The sequence below is a fragment of the Cervus elaphus genome, chromosome 3, assembly GCF_910594005.1.
Source record: "Cervus elaphus chromosome 3, mCerEla1.1, whole genome shotgun sequence".
In the NCBI taxonomy this organism is placed as follows: domain Eukaryota; kingdom Metazoa; phylum Chordata; class Mammalia; order Artiodactyla; family Cervidae; genus Cervus; species Cervus elaphus.
The window spans coordinates 27,251,725-27,276,084 of record NC_057817.1 but is presented as its reverse complement, the minus strand read 5'-3'; the positions used below and the strand labels follow the sequence as shown (position 1 = coordinate 27,276,084).

The window sequence follows — 24,360 nt, the reverse complement described above, 5'->3', positions numbered from 1 at the left end:
CCCACACAGCAGGGAGTATTTATTCACTCCTTCTTTGAATGGGAATCACATATGTAACTAAAGAAAATTCTTTTGCCTGAGACTTGACAATCATCCCTTATTAATTAATTTAGTCAACCACATTCACATCAGTAGTTTCCGTGAATAATTATTTCACAATTTGTGTTTTATTCCAATACATCATGTTCTATTTATTTATGGCTCAAGTTGTTCTGCTTTGGCTATTAAGAGTTCTTACAGTGTCTTTTTTGACTATTTCTTCCCTTTTTGGCACTAAAAGATGCTCCAAGATCATCTTTGTATATATTTCACCGCATTCCTAGAATCTCCTTGATTTCTAAAATCTCCTGTATCTCCTTGATTCCTCAGAAGGGAACTTTAATTCCTTAAGGTATTAAGTGGAATGCTCCAGAGGTATAAACCTGGAATTTGGGACATGGACAAAACAGTGACTGGCTCTCAGGAGGAAGATGACTGATCTACTTTGCACTGTATCCTGACATTTCCTTTCCCATTCATAGAAGTCAAAGGAAGCCAAGACACAGCTGAGAGAGGTTTTAAGACTGTGTCTTTGGAGCAGCAAAGACTCAACTTCTTTGAGTCTCTGTGAGAGGCTTTTGGGGTGAGGAAGAAGGCTTTCCCTTTCCTCTTTTGTCTCCACACTTCAAAAAGTTAGCACCTGCATTTTGTTTCTGAGTCTGTGGATCCTGAAACTGACCAGTGTTTCCAATATTTCCTGGCAGAAAGTTTATTGGGATTCATATCCAGGAAGTACAAGTTCTTGTATTTGTACTGTTTCCTCAGGATACATTGCTAGAAGCATACTTTCAATTCAGGAATGTGGGCATTTGAGTTACTCCTGATACATGCTGTCAGGCACAGTTTCTTGGTCATGAGGCATTTTAGAATATATCAAACATCTTGCCCTCTAGTCAATGTTCTTCTGATCTAATTAGACTGTAATATGATTCTCTGAGGATGATGAATGACAACAGGTGCAGAAGGAGGTAAAATCATAAAGACAAGTCAGAGAAACTAAACTGCTGAGACCTGATCCAAGCAGTAAAACCAGACTTTACTATGATGATGGAACCAGATCCTTCCCACTCCACGTGCCAAAGTGTTACGGGAGGACTGCTGAGCATCAGGATGCTAAACTGCTGTTTCTTGAATTTATCTAAATAAGGACAGTGAAGCACATGGGGACTGGGCATATGTTTCATTCCCAAGAAGGCATTTATCAGATGAAAACCTCAAGAACCACTGGTGACAAAGAAAGGCTATATGAAACCACACATTATATTATAAATCTGCTTTATTTAGCAATACAAGACAGAAAAGAGCAGAGGAAGCACCACAGGGATACAAACCCTGTACATCAAAGAACCAGTCATTTGTACTTTAATGATCACTGGAAGGGAGGAACACAACACCTCTGAGATGGGACCTCCTGGGTCAGTGAAAAGCAAGTGGGATTGCCCTGTTATGGAGTAGGACCCAAGCGGTGACCTTCCAGTGCTGAACAATGGAACTTCATGAGTCACAGGTTTTGGGAGAGAGAAGGTGAGGGTACTCAGTAACTTCAGTTCTAATTCAAGGAGTAAGAGAAGAAGGGAGCAGAAGAGAGGAAATAATTAGAGGAGACGGTGGTGAAGCTGGAGAGAGAGCCTGAGACATTGTGGGAGCTTGAGCCCATGACAGGACTTCAGTGCTTGTAGCTCTTCTTGCTGGAGGAGGAGGAGGTGGTGGTGTATTTGATGGTGGAACTGCTGCCCCCAGAGGAGCTGAAGCCACCCCCGATGGCTCTGCCACTGCCAGCGCTGAAGCCACCTCCGAGGCTGTGGCCGCCGCTGTAGGAGTAGCCGCTTCCTCCGCCCACGCCTAAGCCACCGCCGAGACCGCCGGCACCGCCATAGCCACCAGAGACGGTGGACTGCACCACGGCTGCGGAGGCAAGGGGGCAAGGTCAGGACAAGATGGTGAGCTCACTCTGCCACACAGAGTCCAGTCAGGAGGACGCAAGGGCAAGGGCCGGGGGCAGGTGAAGTACTTACAGATGTTGACTTGTCCAACGCCTTCCCCACTCAGCCTAGGAGAGAGAGGACACAGCCGTGATGAGGCCCAGAGCCACAGCTGGGCCCGCACGGGAAACCTCCGTGAGAGGAGACTCCCCAGGAACCTGCCTTCTCAGGGCTCTTCTGGGAGTAGCACTATGACCAGCACTAGAGTGCCTTCCACGTGGGCTCATTGGCAGGACTTCTTGGAGATGGAGCCAGATGATTGAGGAGGCTGTGTGCGTTACTCACCTGCACTCCTCGCCCTCCAGCAGCTTCCTGTAGGTGGCAATCTCCACGTCCAGGGCCAGCTTGACATTCATGAGCTCCTGGTACTCCTTCAGCAGCCGTGCCATGTCCTGCTTGGCCTTCTGCAGGGCGTCCTCCAGGCCAGTCAGCTTGCTCCTGGCATCCTTGAGGGCCAGCTCCCCACGCTGCTCAGCGTCGGCGATGGCGGATTGCAGGCTGGTGCACTAGAGGGAAGGAGGGGCAGATGAACCTGAATCTGGGCTCCAGGGGAGAGGAAGCATACTTCTACTTTCCCAGTGAGGACGAGCCCTAGAGCCCAGATCTCATGGAAATGGAGGTTTGATTCTCATTTGTCCAATCTTTCTCCAAACTACAAACCTTAACCAGTCTCAGTGTCCCTAATGAAAACCTATTCCCCTCTGTGTTAACCACACAAGTGAGGATGGGGTTGGGAGATGCCACAGCAGAATAAAGCCAGGGGATGTGGAAAGAAATGGAACTGCTGCCTTGTTTTGAATGTTGACAGTTTGGGTAAGTTTGTGTGGATATATAATAACTTATACAAAACCACAAACGTTCTCACTGAAAGACGATTTCATCTCGAACTCTTGAGACCTTGCCTTCCTTCCACTTTACAGTCTTGGCTAACCCTCATTTGTCCTGTGCCTTTTCTCAGCTTCTTTTTCGTATTGAATCTGAGCATATTTGCAGTAGTCTTCCTCACACTTTCTGACCTGAAATTTTCTTTGCCCACATGTGTCTTGTATTCCCAAATCAACCATTCCTCTGATAGAATCTCATTTTAATGCCTCTAGACTGTGTCTTTGTCCCACTGACCAGTGGGAATTGGTCTGTCCTGAGTCTGTTTCCTGCTTGTAAGTTGGGCTCCCGCTCTCTAACCTGAGGGAGCTCTTCTTGCTTTTCCCTCAGTGCCCAGAGGAAGGAAACAATGCTTTTCTGCTCTATGGACCCCTCCATACCTGCTTCTTGACGTGGTCGATCTCAGATCTCAGCCTCTGGATCACGCGGTTGATCTCAGAGATCTCCTGCTTGGTGTTGCGCAGATCATCCCCGTGTCTGCCCGCCGTCACCTGCAGCTCCTCGTACTATAAACCAGAGGGAGACAAAGTGGTGTCCATGGGCTTCACAGGACACTAATCAAGGTTTTCTCAAATCAAAACTAATGGTTTCTCCACAGGACATTATATGAAAATTGGTGTTACTAGGTCATTGACACTGTGTACCCATCACATACCATCCTTGGTAGGACCACTGACTGGTTCTCTTCAGGACAAGCAATGTTGCTGAGAACCAGCATCAGGGTAAATCTAAAGCAAAGATCACTCTGCCTTTATCTACAGTAGTTTTTGTCCTACATTTGGGTCTTTGACCTACTATACTTGGATATAATTACCCAAAAGATCTACCCTGTTAGTTCAGGGTACATGCCTTTTGAGAGGTCCCCCACTTCTTAGTTGTAGTTTCCCCACTGAGGTCTATAGCTACATTGATGTTCTCAGAGGAGGCACAGGGATTCTTCATCAGCTGCCACATCACCACTCACCTTGGACTGGTACCAGGACTCAGCCTCAGCCCGGCTCCTCTGAGCGATCTCTTCATACTGGGCTTTGACTTCAGCGATGATGCTGTCCAGGTCCAGGTTGCGGTTGTTGTCCATGGAGAGGACCACAGAAGTGTCTGAGATGTGGGTTTGCATCTGAGCCAGTTCCTGCAGAACAAGAGATCATCCGGTCATCTTTGGTCATGCCATTTAGAGAGGTGTACCCAGCCAGAGATTTTCCACCCTTTGCAAATCTCAGTATAATCAATAAAGCAGAATGTGAAAAGATGCTTACTGCCTCATAGAAGGTTCTTAGGAAGTTGATCTCATCTGTGAGAGCGTCTACCTTGGCCTGTAGTTCAACCTTGTTCATGTAAGCAGCATCCACATCCTGGGGAAGAAGCCAACAGACTGGGATCAGATAAGCCCTCTTGCCCAGTCTGCTCCTCTTTTAGTCTCCCTGATCACACTTTTCTCAGAGTCCTCCCCTTCATCAAAGAAACCTAAACCCCTGATCTGACTCATCTCACCTTCTTCAGATTCACAAACTCATTCTCTGCTGCCGTGCGCTTGTTGATTTCATCTTCATATCTGGAATTAGAAAGGATAAAATCTAACTGAGTCAGGGGTGAAGATGATACAGAAAAGGCAGCTTGGAATTTCAACTTCCCAGAATGGATATGTGCAAATGGGACTTTCCTGCCAGTAAGCTTCAAAGGTGAATTTTGTGGTCACTATATTATTTACTCCATTACTCTCCCCATCTACCTGCATGGCCCTTATGTTTTCCAGAGTTTGTGTTTAGGTAAGAATTGTGGTCTCATTTTCATGGACATGTTTTACTGAGATCATGCCCTCATTTGAACCTGATCATATAATTAGCTTGAAATGTGGGCTTCAGGAAACTGAGACTTTTTGTCTCCTGTAACTCACTTGTTCTTGAAGTCCTCCACGGTGTCCTGCATCCCCCTGAGCTCCGAGTCCAGGCGGCCTCTCTCCCCAATGATACTATCCAGTTGTCTCCTGAGGTTGTTGATGTACTGCTCGAACAAAGGCTCCAGGTTCTGCCTCACGGTCTTGGTGCCCTGTTCCTGCAGCAGGGTCCACTTGGTGTCCAGGACCTTGTTCTGCTGCTCCAGGAATCGGACCTGCAGGAAGACAAGATGGTTATCTGTGAGTTGACAAGTCCCCAGGCCAGTCTGGTGGTCCGGTGGTGCTGGGATGCTCCAGAGCCTGTACAGAGGCTCCAGCTGACAGTTCTGGTCCCCTGACTTTTTAGCTTCACACCACACAGGTCTCATGGCCGAGTTTCCCCAGTGAGCTGTCAGATGTTCCCTCCCTTTCAATTCTGGAGACATCTGTCAGTGACTTTTCACCTTTCTGTTTTTCTTTTTGATAAGCACAATCACAGATGTAATTTAAAAATCATATTTCTCTCATATATTGCACAGAGGTTTTTAAAGAGCATATCTCAGTTAAAGGGATATTTAAATGTCCATAATCTAATGATTAAATTCCAATCCTATTAATAATTGGAGTTAATTCTGTTTCCTATTTAGAGTATGAGTCCCTCTAAAACAAACTCTCTCAGTGGTTATGATCTGGTTCTACAGGTTGAGTATTTCTATGTATTCACATATTTTTGAGTCTTTTTTCCCCTGGAATTTCCCTTTTTTTTTTTTTTTTTACATTTTCTTTCCTTCTGCCCCTACACCCACCAGCTCAACTAAGGCTGAAGTACATTTTCCACTGTAATTCCCTTTTTAATTTCTTACACTGTTCAACAGATCAAGATAACTCTTTCCATTCTTTCATTTCATTTCTTTGCTTCAGGGTTGTCAAGACTTGTGAATGCTCCCCTCACGATTATGGAAGACATTTAAGGGGTCAGTAGTTGTAAACAGTTACCATCACCTTCAGCCTGTGGTCCACGTGAAGCCTGCCCTGCATCCCAGTGGAGAACTAGCCTGAGTCCCCTCTCTCTTGACTATCCCAAGGCTCCCTCTGGTAGGACACTGGTTGGATCTCTCTTGGACACTCTGCAATCCCCGTGGGAGGGGCAGGTGCTCCCGGCTCACCTTGTCGATGAAGGAGGCAAACTTGTTGTTGAGGGTCTTGATCTGCTCCCGCTCCTCAGTCCTCACCCGCTGGATGGTGGGGTCGATTTGCAGGTTGAGGGGAGTCAGGAGACTCTGGTTGACGGTCACCTCTTGGATGCCTCCAGGGGGGCACACAGGAAAGCCAGCACCACCGAAGCCACCTCCAAAGCCAGCTCCACCACCGAGCCCAAAGCCGCTACCAGCCCCAGCACCAAAACCAAATCCACTCCCGGCTCCACCTCCGAAGCCATAGCCAGCTCCAATTCTGCCGCCATATCCACCACCAATGGCACAGCTGCCCCCTGCGATGGAGATCCTCTTGGAGCCGCCTAGGCCATAGAGGCTGCGGCTGCCAAAGCCAGCTCCTCCACACACTCCAGCGAGGCCACCACTGCCCCTGGAGCGGGACAGGGACACGCTGCTGAAGCCAGAGCGGCAGACCCCAGGGACTCTGGCTGAGCCGGCACTGAAGCCCCTGCGGCTGCTGCTTTGGGTCTTCACGGTGGATTTGTAAGACATGGTTCCTGAAGAATAGGTTGAGAAGGGTATGAGAGGTGGAGGGCAGAGCTGAGAGGAGCAGATCTATGAGAGGAGCTTCCCAGCAGCAGCTTATATATGGAAAAAATGGGCCGGGCTTAGTCCTGGAAGGTGAGCCTGCAGATTGGGAAGGGCTGGGCTTTACAAATAGTGAGATCACCCCCTGCCTCTAGAAAGGTATGAAGTATGAATATTGCTTCTTTGGCTTCCTTTAGTCATGGAGAAATTCTTCTGGCTTCTAGCCTTGACTTGATCCCAACACAATACTACTGAATGTAAATTCACTGAAGTCATGGGTTAGTCATATTCTTAAACAAAGGAGACAAGGAGCTGATCTGTGATAATTGTCCCCTCCTTCTGCTTACTCAGACACTCTTCTCTGTGCCCCCTTCCCACACAGGTTTTCTCCTCCACTCACACCACCCTTCCCATCAGGTTGAACTATCTCTGAGGGCTAATAGGCATTTGCCCCGTGGTCTGAGCAAGAAGTGGCTTGCGGTAGTTTTTGGCCATGTTTGAACATGTCCTTCTGGTTCTCCTGGTTGCCTTCCTGGTGGCCTGGCCTGGGAATTGGGGGCTACTTTGGGGATATGACCCTCCTTTGAAAGGCAAGAGGGACAAAGGAGATGAGTTTTTACAGCATAAGAACAACCTTGTCTTGTGTGGAATCGGCAGTTTCATGATATAGGATAAGAGATCACCCAAGCCCACCCTGCCCAAAGAGCTGACTTATGGTTTCTACCCATGCCTGCACCTTCCTCCCCAGTGTTTGCTTTCCCATTGAGCTGGTGACTGTGTACATTTTTTTCCCTACCAAATGGAATTCACAGGCACCCTTTTTTCCAGTTTTTTTGGAATGTTCACTTAGAGCTTAATTTTAAGAATCTAAAATGAGTAGGACAAAAATCATTAAGGGAATTCACTGAATTTATATTCTCAGATTCTGATATTTCTTAGGAGTCAAGATCAGACACCTTAATGGGGTGTGTACAGAAAGTTGAGGGGCATATAGAAACAGTGAATCATAAAAATGTGTCTTTACAGGTGTGATGATGTCACAAGTAACTTCCAAGTTTATATTCCTAATTTCAGTGCTTGAAATCTCAAATCTCCAGACACATTCTTAGAGGGAGGGAAGGCTGTCAAGTGATCATGGTGTTTGATTTAAGGGGGAAGGAGATTCATTGTTTTAGGCCATAAATTAAGTACCATGAGGAGTACTGAAAGCAATTGTAGACAGGGTGTTTTATAAGACTATCTGGTTAAATGGACAGCCAGGGGAGGAAAGACAGACTCTCACACTGAGATGAGCCTGCGAAAAGCTCTTGTGACTATTTTATAAGCAATTCAATCTCTCCAGTGTTATGGAGGCAGTTTCCAGGGGAGCAGGGCATTCCCTACCCAAAGAAGTGCTTATTCAGCGTCTGGCAGGAAAGAGATACCTTCTCAAGGCCATGGAAGCAGCTCCTCTTCCTCCACCCTGGTTGCACAATGCCTTACCGAGAAGTATTCTTCCACCCAATTCTAAGAAAGAAGCTTTCCTTCCCATGGCATAGTGTTCTGAGCTACTTTCTTGGGATAGAGTCTTTAGACTTGGCATGGATGAGGCCGGGAGGGGTAGGAAGGGCTAGCAAGTCAAGTTGGAGCAACATCCTGTTTTTCTAATGCCCTGTTGTCTATGTCAATGTCCCAGGTCTGTTTCTGCTTTCACATTGTAGTAGGAGAGTTGAGTAGTGGTTGCAACAAAATGGTATATGACCAGCAAAGCTTAAAAGATTTATTAGATGACCCTTTAAAGAAAAATTTGCCAACCCCTGGCTAAGAGCAAGAGCTCTTGAGACAAGCAAGGTACTTTAGCTCACAGGCTTCTGTGCATCTTTATGCAAATTACTCATTTTTAGAGATGTAAACTGGGGATGAAAATAGTACCTATCTCACAGTGCTGTGAGGATTATGTGAAATAATTCATGTAAAGGTCTTTGCATTCTATATGCACATAAGTTCTCAATGAAGATGAGCTAATATCATCATTATAATGGAAGTATGAAGAAGCTTGGTGTGTTCAGGGATCCACAAGAAGCTTTAAGAACTGAACACAGAAGCAGCCTGTAAGTGTCTAGGAAGGGGAAGAAAATGCAACCAGCATTGCCGGTTTGTACCATATTAGTAAGGACCAAAAGCCACAGATAAAAGTTTGCTGAGTGTTGCCAGAGGCTGTGCAGAGGCATGAGACCAGAAGTATGACTTGCAAGCTTGCTGGCACTCACTGCCGCAGTCAGAGCAAAGTGCTACTCCAGAGAGGATGAGGCCCCCTGCCCAAGGGGCTGGAAGAAAACCGGTGGTCAGAGGGAAGGAGAATCCGAATCCTTGGAAGAAGCCTGGCAGGCTGCCCTGTCCTTCCTGTGGAGTCAGGTTCCCCTGCGCCACCCTCTGCTGGGTCCTTGTCTGGGCTGTGCACACCGGAACAGGCTTCTACTAACCAGCATAGGTAATCAGATCTGTTCCTCTTTCAGGACTACATGTGTGTCTTTTCCAGGGTGGGAGCATACTCACCCTCAAATGAAGTATATAATTCAATTGCAGAAGGAACCTCACATTCACTTCAAGAACTGAACACAGGAGCAGCCTGTACTTGTCTATGAAGGGGGAGAAAATGCAACCAGCATTGCCGGTTTGTGCCACGTTAGTAAGGGGCCTATCAGAGGATGATTTAACTTCAACATATTATCCAATGCGAAGTTTGGCCTGTGTGCTAGATAGCACCAGCAATGTAAAGCATAGTGTTTCTTTCATTTTCTGACCCAAGTATATCTCCTACCTACAAGTATAAATCATTTATATATATATATGTTCTAATTTGATGCATATATATATCAAATTAGAACATATATATCTAATATGCTATATATCAGAGAAGGAAATGGCACCCCACTCAAGTACTCTTGCCTGGAAAATCCCATGGATGGAGGAGCCTGGTGGGCTACAGTCCATGGGGTCGGGAAGAGTCGGACACGACTGAGCGACTTCACTTTCACTTTTCACTTTCATGCATTGGAGAAGGAAATGGCAACCCACTCCAGTGTTCTTGCCTGGAGAATCCCAGGGACGGGGGAGCCTGGTGGGCTGCCATCTGTGGGATCACACAGAGTCAGACACAACTGAAGTGACTTAGCAGCAGCAGCAGCATGCAATATATACACATATATATATATTCTAATATATTATATTAGACTACTATATTATGTCCTGGGAACCAATTTCAGAGACCCTGACCCTGAGTGAGGTCCACTGACAGGGCTCATGAGAGATGATGAGTGCTCCTGAGACAGCAGAGGGGGCCTTCCTAATCAGTAGAAATTGATCAGAGGCCAGACAAGAAATTCAGTGGAGGGGGGGAGTCAGAGAGGAGAGACCCTGTGACAGATCCATTCCTGTCCCTCTTTTCCCAGTCCCACTACCCTTATAAGGTCAAGTTTGAGCCTGGTTCATTTGCCCCTGATTTTCTCTGTCTTTGTCTGGGTGCGGGAGGTGGCCTGTGTCCCCTAACCATTTTCAGACTGCCTCCTGGACTAAACTGTACCTCTTTCCTCCTCTCAAGTCTGGTCCTCTGCGCTCTGCCCCTGCTTTAGTACCCTGGAGAGGGTTGCATTCATAGCCACTGGGGACCCACTGGATGGTTAGAGAATTGACTTCCCAGATGAAATCTCCTCGGTGATCCCGAATCATGTCCCATAATGGAGCCTAGGGGAGTTGTATTTTCCCAGAGGAGCAGGGTGGGGAAGCCAGACCATAATAAGATTAAAACAAAGAGTGATCGTTCAGGCAACTATGTGAGAGAAACTAAAGCAAAGCAGCATGAGTAACTCGAACAACAGCCAGCCTCCTCCCTAGCAGGCTGCCAAGTCCAGACTCTACTCTGTGCCCAGGGAGCCTCCATCCAGGCTGGTGCTGTCTTTGATGGCCATGGAATGAGGAAGGCTTTTGTTCTAGGGCCCAGGGATTAACCTGTGTGTACTCTTTGCATTTTTTTCCCAGCATGGAGAAAGGCAAGAGGGATCCCCTGAAGCCTGAGACCATGGAAAGTCTTCATCAAGAGGATTTGCTTTGTCTTTCTGCCTCCCTGGGTGGAGCTGACAGATGAGAAGAAGGAACAGGCCATTGTCACATTCCATTGAAAGCTCAAGACTAAGTGCCTAATCCTGCAAACTCCAGAGTAGGATTCCTAATCCTAATCCTACCAACCCCAATGCTGGATGATGTCCTTCCAAGGGAATCCCAGACATAATTCTGTCCCTAGGGAAGCACCCATCGAAAGAGAAACACATGCAGTCACATGTGTGAAGGATGGGGACAGTAGCTGTGTTGCTGATCAGGGTTCTTGGCCTCCTTAACCAGGAGAAACTGATCAGAGGTCAGACGAGAAATTTAGGCAAAGCTTGCCTGGGGCTCCTACTGCAGCAGGGGAGAGTGAAAGCAAGTAATAGGTTTCCTTGTTAGCCCAGGGGCCAGCTGGGTCCTTAAATGGGGTGAGGGGTCTGGCTGGAGGGGTGGTTTGGGTGGTTTGCCTCCCCCGCCTCTGGTGATGTTGTGTGCAGAGAGCAGGGCACTCTGCTTTTGCTCTAGGTTTTCAGAAGTGGCAGCTGGGGTGTGTTTTTGGTCTTTTTGTATCTAGTTGTTCATAATTTGCCTCAACTGCCCATGCGCACACTTATTTTTAATCTCTTTTAGTTTCTTTGTGTTTTGTTGCCATGGAAGCTGTTTGTCCAGGTGCAAACAAAGGGTCCCAGGTCCCAGCCTGTCTCAGCACCAAAGTTGGAGTGGAAAGTGCAGCCTTCTATGATACACAGAGTGATTCAGAAAATACTGAAACTTTCAAAATTACATTACTTAGTAACCAGGCTGTTTATGAACATGTATGGTAGAACGTCCCCCTTCTCAATTTTCACACCCACAGACCACCCATATTTGGCAGGTAACACAGTGAAAAGGTCACATATCTGGATATGATATCTGCGTGACTTTATCCACGGCTGCAGATCGTTTCTGTCAACTCCTTCTTCCAGCAGGATGGGGCTCAACCATAGGCTGATCCCGGGGTCCAGAGATGATGGAAAAACACCTCCACCATGCTCAGTGGGATGCTCAGTTCAAAGTATTGACTTCTGGAACTGAGGTCCCAAATCCCATGATGTCACTCCACGTGCCTTCTAGTGGGATAAGTCAAGAACCTTGTATTTTTCCAATCTCTTCCTCATAGCCTGGGGGAGATGAAGGGAAGCATTGTGGCTGCCATTTCAACAACCAAAAGTAATATGGAATGAATTGGGATGCAATATTAGCTTATAGAATTGGGGCATGTCATGTGCCCTGAGGGACACAAATTGAGTGTTTTTACAGTTAAAGAAAAAAAAAAAAACCTGATTATTCCCTTCAACTGATTTTAGTAGATGTTCTTATAAAACCTAGTTACTGAGTTATACATTTTTGAAAGTGTCCATTTCCTTCCAACTCACCCTATACAATACCCTATACTGGTATTGGGCAGATATTTGCTCTTGAAAGTGTAAGTCAGGGATAAGTACATCATTGGGCTGGGACTGAAGGGCATATTTGGATGAAGAGACAACCCCTGGCTTTCCTAATCAATGTGGGGAAACTAGTTGGAGGAGGATCAATGGATATATTGTGAGTGAGGCATTTTGATGCTCTGAGGCAATAGTGATGCTAGAGGTGAGAAGTGTTTTAGAGAAACTGTAAGGATGGGGAGAGAACAGGCTGAACTCCAGAGCTAGTGTGGAGCATGGGTAGGATAAGCAGCAAAAAAGAGCATGGAGAGAGGACAAGGAGCCAGATGCTCCTTCATCATGTATCCTCAGGTCTCAGTAAGAACAGGGGTTAAAGGCAGTCAAGCCAGGGCTCCAAGGGGGACCAAGAAAGTGTCCAAGAACTCACCAGTGGACTTGTTTCTTTCTCTCGCCCCTGCCTCCCTCGCATCCTTGTCTCCCTTCTTATTTCTGCCTCCTCTTTGAGCTTCTGGTTTTCACCTCCTCACTTCTGCAGCAGCCACCTCACTACACTGTGTTATTAAAAGAAAAGTATAGTTGGGTGAAAATACTCCAACACTTTAATAAGACACACCAAGTATCTGACTCAAATAATATGATCTGATGACATGCTGCCTTATGCCTGATGTCTTACTACCTCTGTCTTCTGATTAAACTCCCTTTATTTTAGTAAAGGGAAAATATTGATTAATTATGAATGTACTGGATAATTCCTCCTACCAATTCAGGATGATCTGGAGTAATTCTTCACCCCCCTCCAAAAAAAAATTCATCTCAAAGTCATCTGAATGTCCTAGAGAGCAAACATGCCTCCATCTCTTTTGAGATTTCTTGGCATTCAGTGGCTACTTCCATTTGTTAATCCTTTATAATCTCATTTTAAGCCTGGGGTTGGAATTAGTGACAGATCATTGATACACAAGTCTGCCAATTAACATTGCACAGGAGGCCTCAGGGGGATCTGATATATTTAACTTCCTTCCGTTTTTCCTCTGATCTTCCCTCAGCCACTCCCAGAAAATACCTTGGATTTTCCTGATAGGCCCAGAAGAGCGTTTAAGATGGCTAGAAAAGTTTGGACTCTGTAGCAGAAACTGTTGTTTTGGCTAATCTAGATTCCATTTCCAATTTACATTTTTCTTTCCCATTTCCCCTTTAGAAACTTGAAACATGAAATATTATTTGTCTTAAATTGTTTTTGTTTCTTGAGGTATAATTTATATACAGTGAAAAGCACAGAACTCAAGTGTAGCATTCAATCAATTTTGACAAATTTGCACACTTCAGTATCCACACAATATCAAGATATTGATATCTTGATCAACATCTCCATTTCTCCAGAAAATTCTTTTGTGCCCTTTCTCTTTAAGCCCACTGCCCCTAAACAATCACTGTATTGATGTTTACACCTTGAATTAATTTGTTTGTTTTAGAATTTTATATAAAGGGAATCATATAGCCTATACTTACGTATTTATAAACATATATGTATATATTTGTGTGTCTAGATTTTTCAGTTGGCAAAATGTTTTTTAGATTCATCCAGATGACTGTGAATATTGGTAGTTCATCCTTTTTTATTACTGAGTAAAGTACCATTGTATGAACAAACCAGTTTCTTTACCCATTTTGACTGATGGCTTCCTAAAATATTTCCAGTTTGAAATTACCTTCCATAAAACAGTTGTAAGTATACTTGTGAGTCTTTGTTTTGACATACATTTTCATTTTGCTTAAATAAATGCCTAGGAATATAGTTGCATCAACAGTAAATGTACAACCAGTCCAGCCAGGCACATGGTATGTGTACATAACCAGAACCATAGTAAATTCCATTTCTCTCTCTCTCTCTCTCTCTCTCACACACACACACATACACACAAGTAAATGTCTATGTTTTCTAAAATGATTGAATCATTTTTAAAATACAGTTCAGTTTTTAGAGCTGTTTTAAGTTCACAGCAAAATTGAGCTTAAAGTACAGAGTTCCCATATAGTCCCTGTCCTTTCACATGCATAGCCGTCCCCACTATCAACATCCCACATCAGGGTGGTACATTTTTTACAGTCAATGAATCTATACTGCTATAAACATCACATACTGGTTTTCGTGTGAACAAAATTTCAGTACTTGGATAAGTACTAATTTGTGCAATTGCGGGGTGCATGGTAAGAGTATGTTTTTTAAGAAATGCCCAAATTGACTCCAATGTGGCTGTGTCATTTTGCATTCTGGCCAACAGTGAGTGAGAGCTCTCGTTCTACATTCTGGACAGCATTTGGTATTCTCAGGGTTTTGGATTTTTACTATTCTAGTGGTGTGAAGTAGTGTCTCATTACTTTAACTTGAATTTCCCTAATGAAATGTGACGTGAGCATTTTTTTCATATGCTTATTTGCCATCTGTTTTTTTCTTTGGTGAAGTATCTGCTAAGATCTTTAGCCTATTTTCTAATTGGGTTATTAGTTTTCTTATTGTTGAGTTTGAAGAGCTCTTTATATTTCAGATAATAGTCTTTTTAAAGGATATGTATTTTGCAGATATTTTCTCCTAGTTTGTGGCTTGAATTCTCATTCTCTTGACAATATCTTTTGCAGAACAGAAGATTTTAATTTTTTTTCACCCTTTAAATTTTTTATTTTGTATTGAGGGTATAGCCAGTTATCTGCTATTCATTTCTGATTTATTTATATTTTTGATATGAACATGAATTGTACAATTTAATTCTTTCTACTCTGATGAATGTTGACAGCTTCTAAGCCCCACCCATCTCCCTTCCCCTTCTGCCTACACCTGAGAAAACTGGTAAGAAAGCCCGGGTGATCCCTCCTTTATAACTAGTGGAAATTTTGAAGTATGTGCAGGGTTCCTTGGCTTGGCCCCATCCCTAATCACCGTAAAAAACCCACTCTGGTCTCTTTTAAACAATAGTGAACCCGCTTGGGAGGCCTGCCCTGCTCTTTCTAGAAAGCCCTGTTACGTGAGTAATGTCATTTTCATACCATCTGTGTGTGTGTGTGTGTGTGTTTGTGAAATCATCAGTCTCAACAGTGGAACTACATTTTGAGTGAAGGTGTTCACAATAATTGGTGTTGTGAGCAAGATGTCTAGATGATGACTGCTATCAGTGGGATCTTTCTTGTTTTGGCTTGCAGCATGCCAATATGCACTTTGAGCTGCAGCATTCTGGCTAGTGGGCTCTTTGAGCTGTGTTGCCATCTTCTGTCAAGCTTGCACTTGAGGTGTACTGCTTTGTGCTACATTTACTGAATTCTATCACGGCCTCTGTTACAGACTTAGCTGACTTATATCAGAAGCTTCAGTCACTGTCATTTGGAGATGATTATGCGACTGGAGCCCTCCTTAAAGTGTCATGTGTCTAAGCCCAGACTTATCTGTATGTCTCATATTGAATTGTGTTTCTTGATTCCTTTATAAACAATGACTGACGCCAAGCTCAAGGGAATGACTCTTGTCCTGTGAAGACTTTTGAGTGTCTTAAGCAGGCGTTGGCCCGCATTCTATGAAGCACTCAGGAGAAAGACTACGCAATATATGATCCTATCAGGTGATCACTCATTGGGTGGAAGAGCAATTACACTGTAGCATACTGAGACCACACTCTTAAAGGTAAATACGAGAACCCTACAAAATGCTTTGCTGCTGCTGCTGCCTATGCCTCTGTTACCAAGAAAATCCTCTTCTTGCATTTGTATTTCCCCACATACAAAACTGTATTTTCCCAGGGAAAATACATTGGGCACCAGGGTGGCACAAGTAAGGGGTTAAACCAACTGTGGGGAAAGTCTCAAACCCTGATGATACTGATTTGAGGCCTTATACATTTATAGATATGAGCAGGGTAGCAAGAATTCTTCTCATAAGTAAATCTAGTAACCCTAGAAAAGAGAGGGGGCATGGCAAGGGAGGGGAGAAGGAAGTGGGAGGAGAGAGGGAGGAAGGAAAGAAGGAAGGAAGAGAATCAGAGTGAGGAAGCAAGGAAAGAAATAAACCTGAAAACAGGGGGAGGAAACAAACAAAAATACACACACACACACACACACAATCTGACCCAATTGGAAATCAAAATTTACAAAAAGAATTTATACATCAAAAAGATCAAAAGGGATGTGTACTGGCTCTGCACCACTACCACATAGATTCTAAATTGACTTTAATGTCTGCAGAAATACAACAGTTGGCCAATCTTCATGGCCTTAATACATACTGGAGCTCAAATTATACTGGTAATCTCACTAAATTTAAACAAGGTTCCCCTGTAATCTTGAAGAAGTCATTGAACACCAAAGAGAGAGCAAACAAGTACACCTCACCTTAATTATCAGAACTACTGACTTGCCTCAATTTCACATGATCTTACCCACTCATTGCTCCCCACCCCCAATATATCTCACAGTAGTCATGGACACTCTGATCCAATGAGCAACACACTACAATTAAATTAAGTCCTGACACGTAAAAATTGGCTTGTCACAATAGCACTCCATTGACTTTTGGGTATAGTTAATATGCTCCAGTGTAAATGAAAACAGGGCCTTCAAAAAGTGAAACCCATTATAGGGAATATATTTAGAGAAGGGGTGATTATGCCCACTGTTTCTCCATTCAACAACTCAGTTTGGCCTATTTTTAAACTTGAGAAGAATAAAGATGCCTCACAGTGAGTTACCAAAATCCTAATCCCATTGTCATACCCGTTAAGTCATACCCAATATTTCTGAAATTGTTGGCTCTGTTCAATCAGCAAGTGGTAAATATTTCACTCTTGTGTATTTGGCTGATAAATGTTCTGTTCAGTGCCCATTGCAACAGCACTTTGTCACAGTGCTTTTATCTCTGAAGGGGCACAATCCATCTCCCTCCACATGCTGGTGGGGTACCTCAGCAACCCTGCCATCACACACAGTCTTTGCAGGCAAGATCTTAAATGCATACCAGAAGCACAGGCATGACATTGCACTGATGAATTCCTGTTCAAAGAGATTCATTAAACACCCTCATTTAGGATCAGCAAAGACAAGCTCATGAAAAGAGGATGGGCCATGATCCCGCACATAGTGCAAATTCTTCCCACCTCCATTGAATTCCTGAAATTATTTGCTAATCCGAGGGCCCCTGCATCCCTGACACTATTAAGGAACTGTAAACTACTGACCCTGTAAGCACCCACATTATTAGAACAGGACCAACATCTATAAAAGGTATCTATATACCTTTTGGAGGCTTCAAGGCAACAAATTACTCATTTACAAATTTGACTTAAGCCATTGTGCAAAATCAGCCCACCTTGAATGGGCCCCCCTCCAACAAACAGCTCTACAATCTATACAAGCTACAAGTCAAGGAAGCTGCCCCTTCACGCCCTCCAGAGAGTCCTTCATCCTAGAGGCTTTAGCATCCCCTTCTCGTGCCTCCTGGAGTCTCTGGACCACCCACAATGGTTACTTTCCTTTCAAGGCCATTCTGTCCCCCTGTGAATCAAAGGAACCAATCACATCTGGACAGATGGACCCTCAGTGAATATCTAGGTTGGGTGTAGATCTTGAAAAAACAGTCCTTCCCAACAGCTTATATTATGAAAGCATTTTATTGAACACATTCTGGAGATAGTCAGACCAGATGGGATTGGGGTGAGGACACCATTTTGATGGTTTAGATACTGGAAAACATTGGATTCTTCTGTCACCGAGGACTAGGCTATAGAGACTCAAAGGCTGTTTGGGAGCAGAGCATAGAATCGGGACACAGCAGGCTAGAGACTGGGGGTTGGGCCTTCCAGGAACCAAAGAATGTGGGTCTGCGATAGGCTTCGTTGACTAGACTCCAGAAAAGGAGAAAACTTGGCTTGAGACACCACCTAGAAGAGATGGATGCCACGGCCGGCTGCTGGGCTTGGGAGGCAGTGACTTGCTGCAGGCTCTTAGCTCTTGAAGCTCTTCCGAGAAGAGGAGGTGGTGGAGACAAATTTGACACTGGAGCTGCTGCCCCCACCACTGCCAAAGCCCAAGCTCCGGCCACTGCTTGCACTGAAGCCAGAGCCCCCAACACTGAGCCCACCGCCTAGGCCAACACCCCCGCTGCTGCTGGAGTAGAAGCTGCTACTGCTGCCGCCTCCGCCAAGACCACCGCCCAGACCTCCGCCGAGGCCACCTCCCAGGCCGCCGCCAAAGCCACTGCCACCACCATAGCCTGAGGAAACGGTGTTTGTGACGACAGCTGCAGAGAAAGGAGGGAAAAACTTGGTGAGGCCAGTCTGGCAGATTGGTAATATGCGTCTAATTTCTTTGATCCTGCTGCTGTGAGCAATGTACATGGCCCCTTTTAGACAGCTGCAGATGAAGCCCAGAAGAACTAAGTCATTTAGTGACGCTCCCTAATAGAAAGCTGGTGAACACCACAGGCAAGGGACGGCGCTAAGTCGCCCAAGGGAATGGGGATCAGGGCAAGGCTGGGGGACAGAGTCCAAGATGGGTAAGATACAGGGCCCACCCTTTAGGAGATAAGACATGAGCCCTGTCGCTTCCTGTCTCAACCTGTGTTTTTGCCCCTGCACCACCTGCTTCTCACCAAGTATATTAAACAACCATTTGGGAGATGGGTGTGTCTAGTAGCTAGAAACAACGGGACTCTGAGTCGCACCAAATACCCTGTATTGTCATCATTGTTAATATCTGTTCAAAGTTACTTACAGATGTTGACTGGTCCAACTCCTTCTCCACTCAGTCTGAAAGGGAAAAATTGAAATAACAGTTAAAATCCCCCCAAAAGACAGCAGTAGTCTATGTGGATAACTCCCGTAGTTATGTTTAGAGCTTGTTCTCTGAGCTAGGAGACTGCATGCCTGAAAAACTGCTTAAATTAGAGAAAGAGATAGCTCTCTGGAGAGACTTCCCAAAGGAATAGGTCTCAACCTAGGAACAGGTTATCAAAGGAAGATTATAATTCACACTCTCCTCTACCCATTACATGGAAAATGTGAGGAAGAGACTGTGTGAACTGTGCATATGTATGAAGCAGTTGTTGCCTTATAGGAGCTACATCCTGTGAGAAGACTTGGCTTGGGCAGAGATACGTCAAGGAGGAAGTAGGCAATGGGCAGTATCAGAAGACTGAAGAAAATGCAGTTTGAGAATCCAAAGGCAGATGAGTTTAACTCAACTGGAGTAATCATGAAAGGCTTCCTGAAGGAAGAAGCACTTGAAGAATGAGAAAGACATGTGTGGGGTTGCTTAGTTGTTTGAAGGAGAGGCAGCATCGAAGAATACTGGTGGTGGGTCAGAACAGTGAGGTGAGGTCACATTGTGTAGGTCAGCTGTATGTCCATGTGTCAGATTGGGCTGGTTTGGATCATTGAATTCATGATGGATAATCATCAGGTACAAGGTAGTGGCCACCTGTGTGTGTGTTTTGACACCCGGTAGTGGAGTAGAAGCTCTACTTTATCAAACAAAACAGTGAGGCCACTGTGGATTCGCGATGTCAGCCATGTCACCCACCTGCACTCCTCGCCCTCCAGCAGCTTCCTGTAGGTGGCGATCTCCACGTCCAGGGCCAGCTTGGTGTTCATCAGCTCCTGGTACTCCCTCAGCAGACGTGCCATGTCCTGCTTGGCCTTCTGTAGGGCGTCCTCGAGCTCTGCCAGCTTGCTCCTGGCATCCTTGAGGGCCAGCTCCCCACGCTGCTCAGCATCAGCGATGGCGTTCTGCAGGTTGGCACACTAGAGGGGAAGGAAGGAAGGGTGGGGACACTGTAGAGGCTCACCTGGGCCTAAGGTGTCTCTTTCCGAGATTGCAGCGAGAAGCCCGCACATTTGCCCTGGTCATTGTGGATGGTGGAACACTGAAGTGCTGGTACCTGCTCCAGCTCTGTGTGTGTATGTTTAGAAAGTAAAACAAAGTCGGTTGCCCTTTAAGAACTCAAGCTCCTTCCCTGTCTTCTTTCCCTACCTGTTTCTTAACGTTGTCGATCTCGGATCTCAGCCTCTGGATCATCCTGTTCATCTCAGAGATCTCATGCTTGGTGTTACGGAGATCATCGCCATGGCGACCTGCAGTCTGCTGCAGCTCCTCATACTGATGACAATGGGAAAGAAGAAAGAGTCCATTACACAAGGGTGGAAACACTTCCCCAAGTTCACCGGTAGGAGCTACCACAAGGTGGTAAGTGGCATAGTTTTTGGGAGCCTGGAGCTGGTCTTAGATAGTTTCCTCTTTAGCCCCTTTGCTTTTCTGTAGACACTGGTGTGAAAGTCAGTGAGAGTCTCTTTAAGGTGGCAGAATTTATGTGGCAGATGTATGCATGTCTCATAACTCCTCCCAATAGGCCTCAGCAGGTCTCAGGAGCCCCATCCTTAGCCTTTGGTCAAGGCCTGGAATCCTCGACGTGTGTCCTTCCCTCATTCAGGACACTTGGCCATAGCACCCACCTTGGTCTGGTACCAGGACTCAGCTTCTGTGCGGCTGCGGTTGGCAATGTCCTCGTACTGGGCCTTGACCTCAGCAATGATGCTGTCCAAGTCCAGGCTGCGGTTGTTGTCCATGGACAGGACCACAGATGTGTCTGAGACGTGTGTCTGCATCTGGGACAGCTCCTGCAGGGAGATTTGAAGTCAGTCATGTGAGTCCATTTTATTTAACATCATTCCATTCAAATCTTCTATTCATTGTCCTATGTCAACTTGAGAAAAAAAATAATAACCTCCTACCTATTAATGAAAAACTCAGGTCAGTTAATAAATAATTTAAATCACTACTAAATCTATATTTTAAATTTAATAACTCTGAACATCAAGAAACCTCTACCATGTAACCTCTCAGACTTGACTCTTAGGTCAAAACTGATCTGAAAAGAACCTGATGGTGTGGTTTGCCATGCTGGGAGTTAGCAGAGACAGGATGGTATTCCAGAAAAGGGAGATGGCCAGGAAAAGTATACCTGGGCTTCTAATAACTCACTCTAAATCTCACTCTGCAGACTGATTATTGTAGAGGTCTTTTGCTTTAAATTTGACTTAAGAAAAGAGAGAGAATTAGCTTTATTAAGTAATAAAGTGTGAATAGTACTGAAAGAGTAGAAAAAACAAATATGTGCCCATGCCATAGGAACCACTGAAAGTCACTTAATCCTAGAGACCCTAATCCCTGGTGATGTCCCAGTGACCATCTCTCTGGCTCCTGAACGGGGGACAATTCTTACCGCGTCAAAGAACATCTTCATGAAGTTGATCTCGTCCATCAGTGCATCGACCTTGGCCTCTAGTTCCACTTTGTTCATGTAGGCAGCGTCCACATCCTAGACAAATATGGATGGTTGGCTCCGCACCCCATTTCCACCCTGACTTAAATGAACAACACCTTAAATGAGCATAACCACAGGCGACAGTTTCTCTGCTACCCACATACCTTCTTCAGCATCACAAACTCATTCTCGGCAGTGGTACGCTTGTTGATTTCATCTTCATACCTGGTGTAAAAAGGAATGGGAAGTGCTTATCAGAGGATGAGGCCTAGGGCCTATACTGCACATGGTCAACTGTGAGCCTACCTTCCCACTGGAAGAGGCCTCTCACATCATATGGACAGAGAGGGAGGGACACCAGGAGCAAGAATATTTGGGCAAGCTCCCTACCCATTAGGACACTGCTTTCTCTGTAATTGCCTAGCAGATATCTATTCTATTAATGCTGTGATTCAGTCACTTCAGGAACATTCCTGTAGAAAAACTATACGGCTTCATTCAAATTCCACATCTAGTCCATATCTCTAGTGCTTTGTTTTTCAGCTTTCACGGCCTTTGAAAAACAAAAAACTAGCAGCCCAGCTGCTGGTTCATAAGGACTAAAGAAATTGTTTAGTCCTTAGACCAACCTAGGTTATATCATCAGTTCCTGCTTTGAGGGGAATCCATCAAAAAGTTCATGTTGTGTACTTTGAGTGTACTGGGGAGGAAGGTCCCCCAAAGCAAGGACTACATGACTGCTTTTTTCACCAGGTCATGCCAAGGGCCCTGAGCTTGTTACTCTGGCTGGAGGCTAAGTATCTTGCAGAGGGACTGAGCTTGCAGCTAGAACTTTCTAAACATGGACCTGATTTTTTTCCCAGCACTTTAGATGTCCGTGAAGTGTATCTGCTTTGAGTCCTTGGGAAAGGCATAAGCAGTGGCCTGGTTATAAAGTATATCTGGTGCAAAGACTCGCTCTGTCTCCATTCTACCCCAGCTCACTTGTTCTTGAAGTCCTCCACCAAGTCCTGCATGTTCCTGAGCTCCGAGTCCAGGCGGCCTCTCTCCCCAAGGATACTATCCAGCTGCCTCCTGAGGTTGTTGATGTACTGCTCAAACAAAGGCTCCAGGTTCTGCCTCACGGTCTTGGTGCCCTGTTCCTGCAGCAGGGTCCACTTGGTGTCCAGGACCTTGTTCTGCTGCTCCAGGAACCGCACCTGGAGGGGGCAGAGTTTGAAGATGGAGACATCTGAATTTCATGTTTCAATGATCAACTTTCCAGTTTTCCTCCCTTCTCATGCTGTCCCCCTAAATCTTCGCATGGGCAGTACTTGGACCTGGGCTGAAGAGGACAGATCCAGAGTGAAGCATCTAAACTCACTCTTCTAGGACAGACAGGACACTTATTCAGGGCACAAATTCAGGGCTGTGGCTGGGCAAAGAGTGGCCCAGGGCAGGGGGAGCTGTAAAGACACTCAGGCTACTGTCCAGTGAACTCATCCACCTTTCTATGCAATCAGCCCCGTTACATGGAGCACAGAATGCATCTCTCTTCCCAACAGCCAGCAAAGAGCCTTCAGGGAGTCAGCTCTGAAGGGGATGAATTAAGACCCTCTCTTCCAAGTTGCCAGTCTAATTAAGAAAGTGGGCCACAAATCCAGGACACAGAAACAAAGAGAAAAACATGGGAAGATATTGGTACAAGGTCGGGAAATCTCCCCTCTTCCCACTTCCTTTAGCACATATCCCATACTCATGGTGGTTTTCCACCAAGAATCAGTTCTCACCTTGTCAATGAAGGAGGCAAACTTGTTGTTGAGGGTCTTGATCTGCTCCCGCTCCTCAGTCCTCACCCGCTGGATGGTGGGGTCGATTTGCAGGTTGAGGGGAGTCAGGAGACTCTGGTTGACGGTCACCTCTTGGATGCCTCCAGGGGGACAGACCGGAAAGCCAGCACCACCGAAGCCACCTCCAAAGCCAGCTCCACCACCGAGCCCAAAGCCACCACCGCCAGCTCCACCGCCAAAACCAAATCCACTCCCGGCTCCACCTCCAAAGCCATAGCCGCCTCCAGCACCAGCACCAAATCGGTTCCTGAAGCCACCTCCGCTGGCACTGATGGAAATCCTCTTGGAGCCCCCCAGGTTGTAGAGGCTCCGGCTGCCAAAGCCACCGGCACCGTAAGCACCCCCGAGGCTGACCCTGCCAAAGCCGCCACCGCCGCCACCCCCAGACCGGGACACAGAGGTGAAACTGGTGCGGGAGACGGACGGGGTGATGGCAGAGGCAGTGCTGAAGCTGCGGCTGCCCCCGCTCCGGAAGGACACGGTTGACTGGCGAGACATGATGGCTGGTTCCTAGTGGAGTTAAGAGTAGCGGGAACTAGCGGTCAGGAGGTGCTGGAGAGAAGGAGCAGAGCGGGACAGGACGCAGAAGGCGGCTCTGTTACCTGGGAGCCGCAAGCCCTGCTTTTATCCTCTAGACCTGGGTTGGGCGGGAGAGTTGTCGAGCTGTGAATGATTAAGTGGGCTGGGCATGCCTGGGGGGCAGCTGTGAGCTCACCGGCACACCTGCGGAGCCGTGTGGGGTGCAAACGCTGTCTTCCTGGCAGGCTCTGCTCAGCTAGGGATAAACTTGCCTCGGAGCCCTGATGTCTTGGCAGCAAATAGGCCATGCTGCCAGCAAATCTTTCTTTACAGCCGGGGCCTAGGGCTGTGAGTAGCCCAAAGAAGGGTGCTGGGAAGCAAGGGGGCATGTGGCCAAGGTCCTGAAGGAGCCTTCCAGGACCAGGGATGTCATCAAACATCACAGCACATTGCACACTGTCCACGAACGGGATGCAGAGCAAGTCCCCCACTGGCAGTGGTCTGTTCTGCTTACTCCTCTAGGGAGAGCTTGCTTCAGGGACTTCAGCTCTTGGAAAGCCAGCTGTGGCCTGAACTCGGTGCCAGAGGGGAAAATAGACTTCCATCATTTCCTGCAAAACTCCGTTTCTTAGAGGAGGCACAGTCATACCAGAGTCCGCTGGGCAGATTCTCCTGCAAGGTTTGGGCCA

General features: G+C 46.1%; 2 protein-coding genes across 2 annotated transcripts; both read right to left on the bottom strand.

Moving 5' to 3' along the window:
- Positions 1–1,297: 1,297 nt before the first annotated feature.
- Positions 1,298–6,550, bottom strand: KRT6A (keratin 6A). The gene is made up of 9 exons (XM_043883482.1): positions 5,943–6,550; positions 4,798–5,012; positions 4,395–4,455; positions 4,160–4,255; positions 3,868–4,032; positions 3,284–3,409; positions 2,307–2,527; positions 2,055–2,089; positions 1,298–1,944 (listed from the first exon to the last, which is right to left on the bottom strand). Exons 1-9 carry the CDS (start codon positions 6,480–6,482, stop codon positions 1,706–1,708), a joined length of 1,698 nt encoding a protein of 565 aa, XP_043739417.1. The 5' UTR covers positions 6,483–6,550; the 3' UTR covers positions 1,298–1,705.
- An 11,104-nt stretch (positions 6,551–17,654) lies between these two features.
- On the bottom strand, positions 17,655–24,042 carry KRT5 (keratin 5). Its single transcript, XM_043883428.1, has 9 exons — positions 23,093–24,042; positions 22,308–22,522; positions 21,488–21,548; positions 21,282–21,377; positions 20,512–20,676; positions 20,033–20,158; positions 19,583–19,803; positions 18,776–18,810; positions 17,655–18,302 (listed from the first exon to the last, which is right to left on the bottom strand). Exons 1-9 carry the CDS (start codon positions 23,648–23,650, stop codon positions 18,007–18,009), a joined length of 1,773 nt encoding a protein of 590 aa, XP_043739363.1. The 5' UTR covers positions 23,651–24,042; the 3' UTR covers positions 17,655–18,006.
- Positions 24,043–24,360: the final 318 nt, after the last annotated feature.

Excerpts from the sequence above, each read along its gene's own strand:
- KRT6A (XM_043883482.1), bottom strand. The coding sequence starts at position 6,482 with ATGTCTTACAAATCCACCGTGAAGACCCAAAGCAGCAGCCGCAGGGGC. Across the intron at positions 3,410-3,867 it reads AGTCCTGGTACCAGTCCAAG|TACGAGGAGCTGCAGGTGAC; the intron begins GTGAGTGGTGAT and ends TCTGGTTTATAG. Across the intron at positions 2,090-2,306 it reads CTGGAGGGCGAGGAGTGCAG|GCTGAGTGGGGAAGGCGTTG; the intron begins GTGAGTAACGCA and ends TCTCTCTCCTAG.
- KRT5 (XM_043883428.1), bottom strand. The coding sequence starts at position 23,650 with ATGTCTCGCCAGTCAACCGTGTCCTTCCGGAGCGGGGGCAGCCGCAGC. Across the intron at positions 22,523-23,092 it reads TTGCCTCCTTCATTGACAAG|GTGCGGTTCCTGGAGCAGCA; the intron begins GTGAGAACTGAT and ends TGCCCCCTCCAG. Across the intron at positions 20,159-20,511 it reads AGTCCTGGTACCAGACCAAG|TATGAGGAGCTGCAGCAGAC; the intron begins GTGGGTGCTATG and ends CATTGTCATCAG.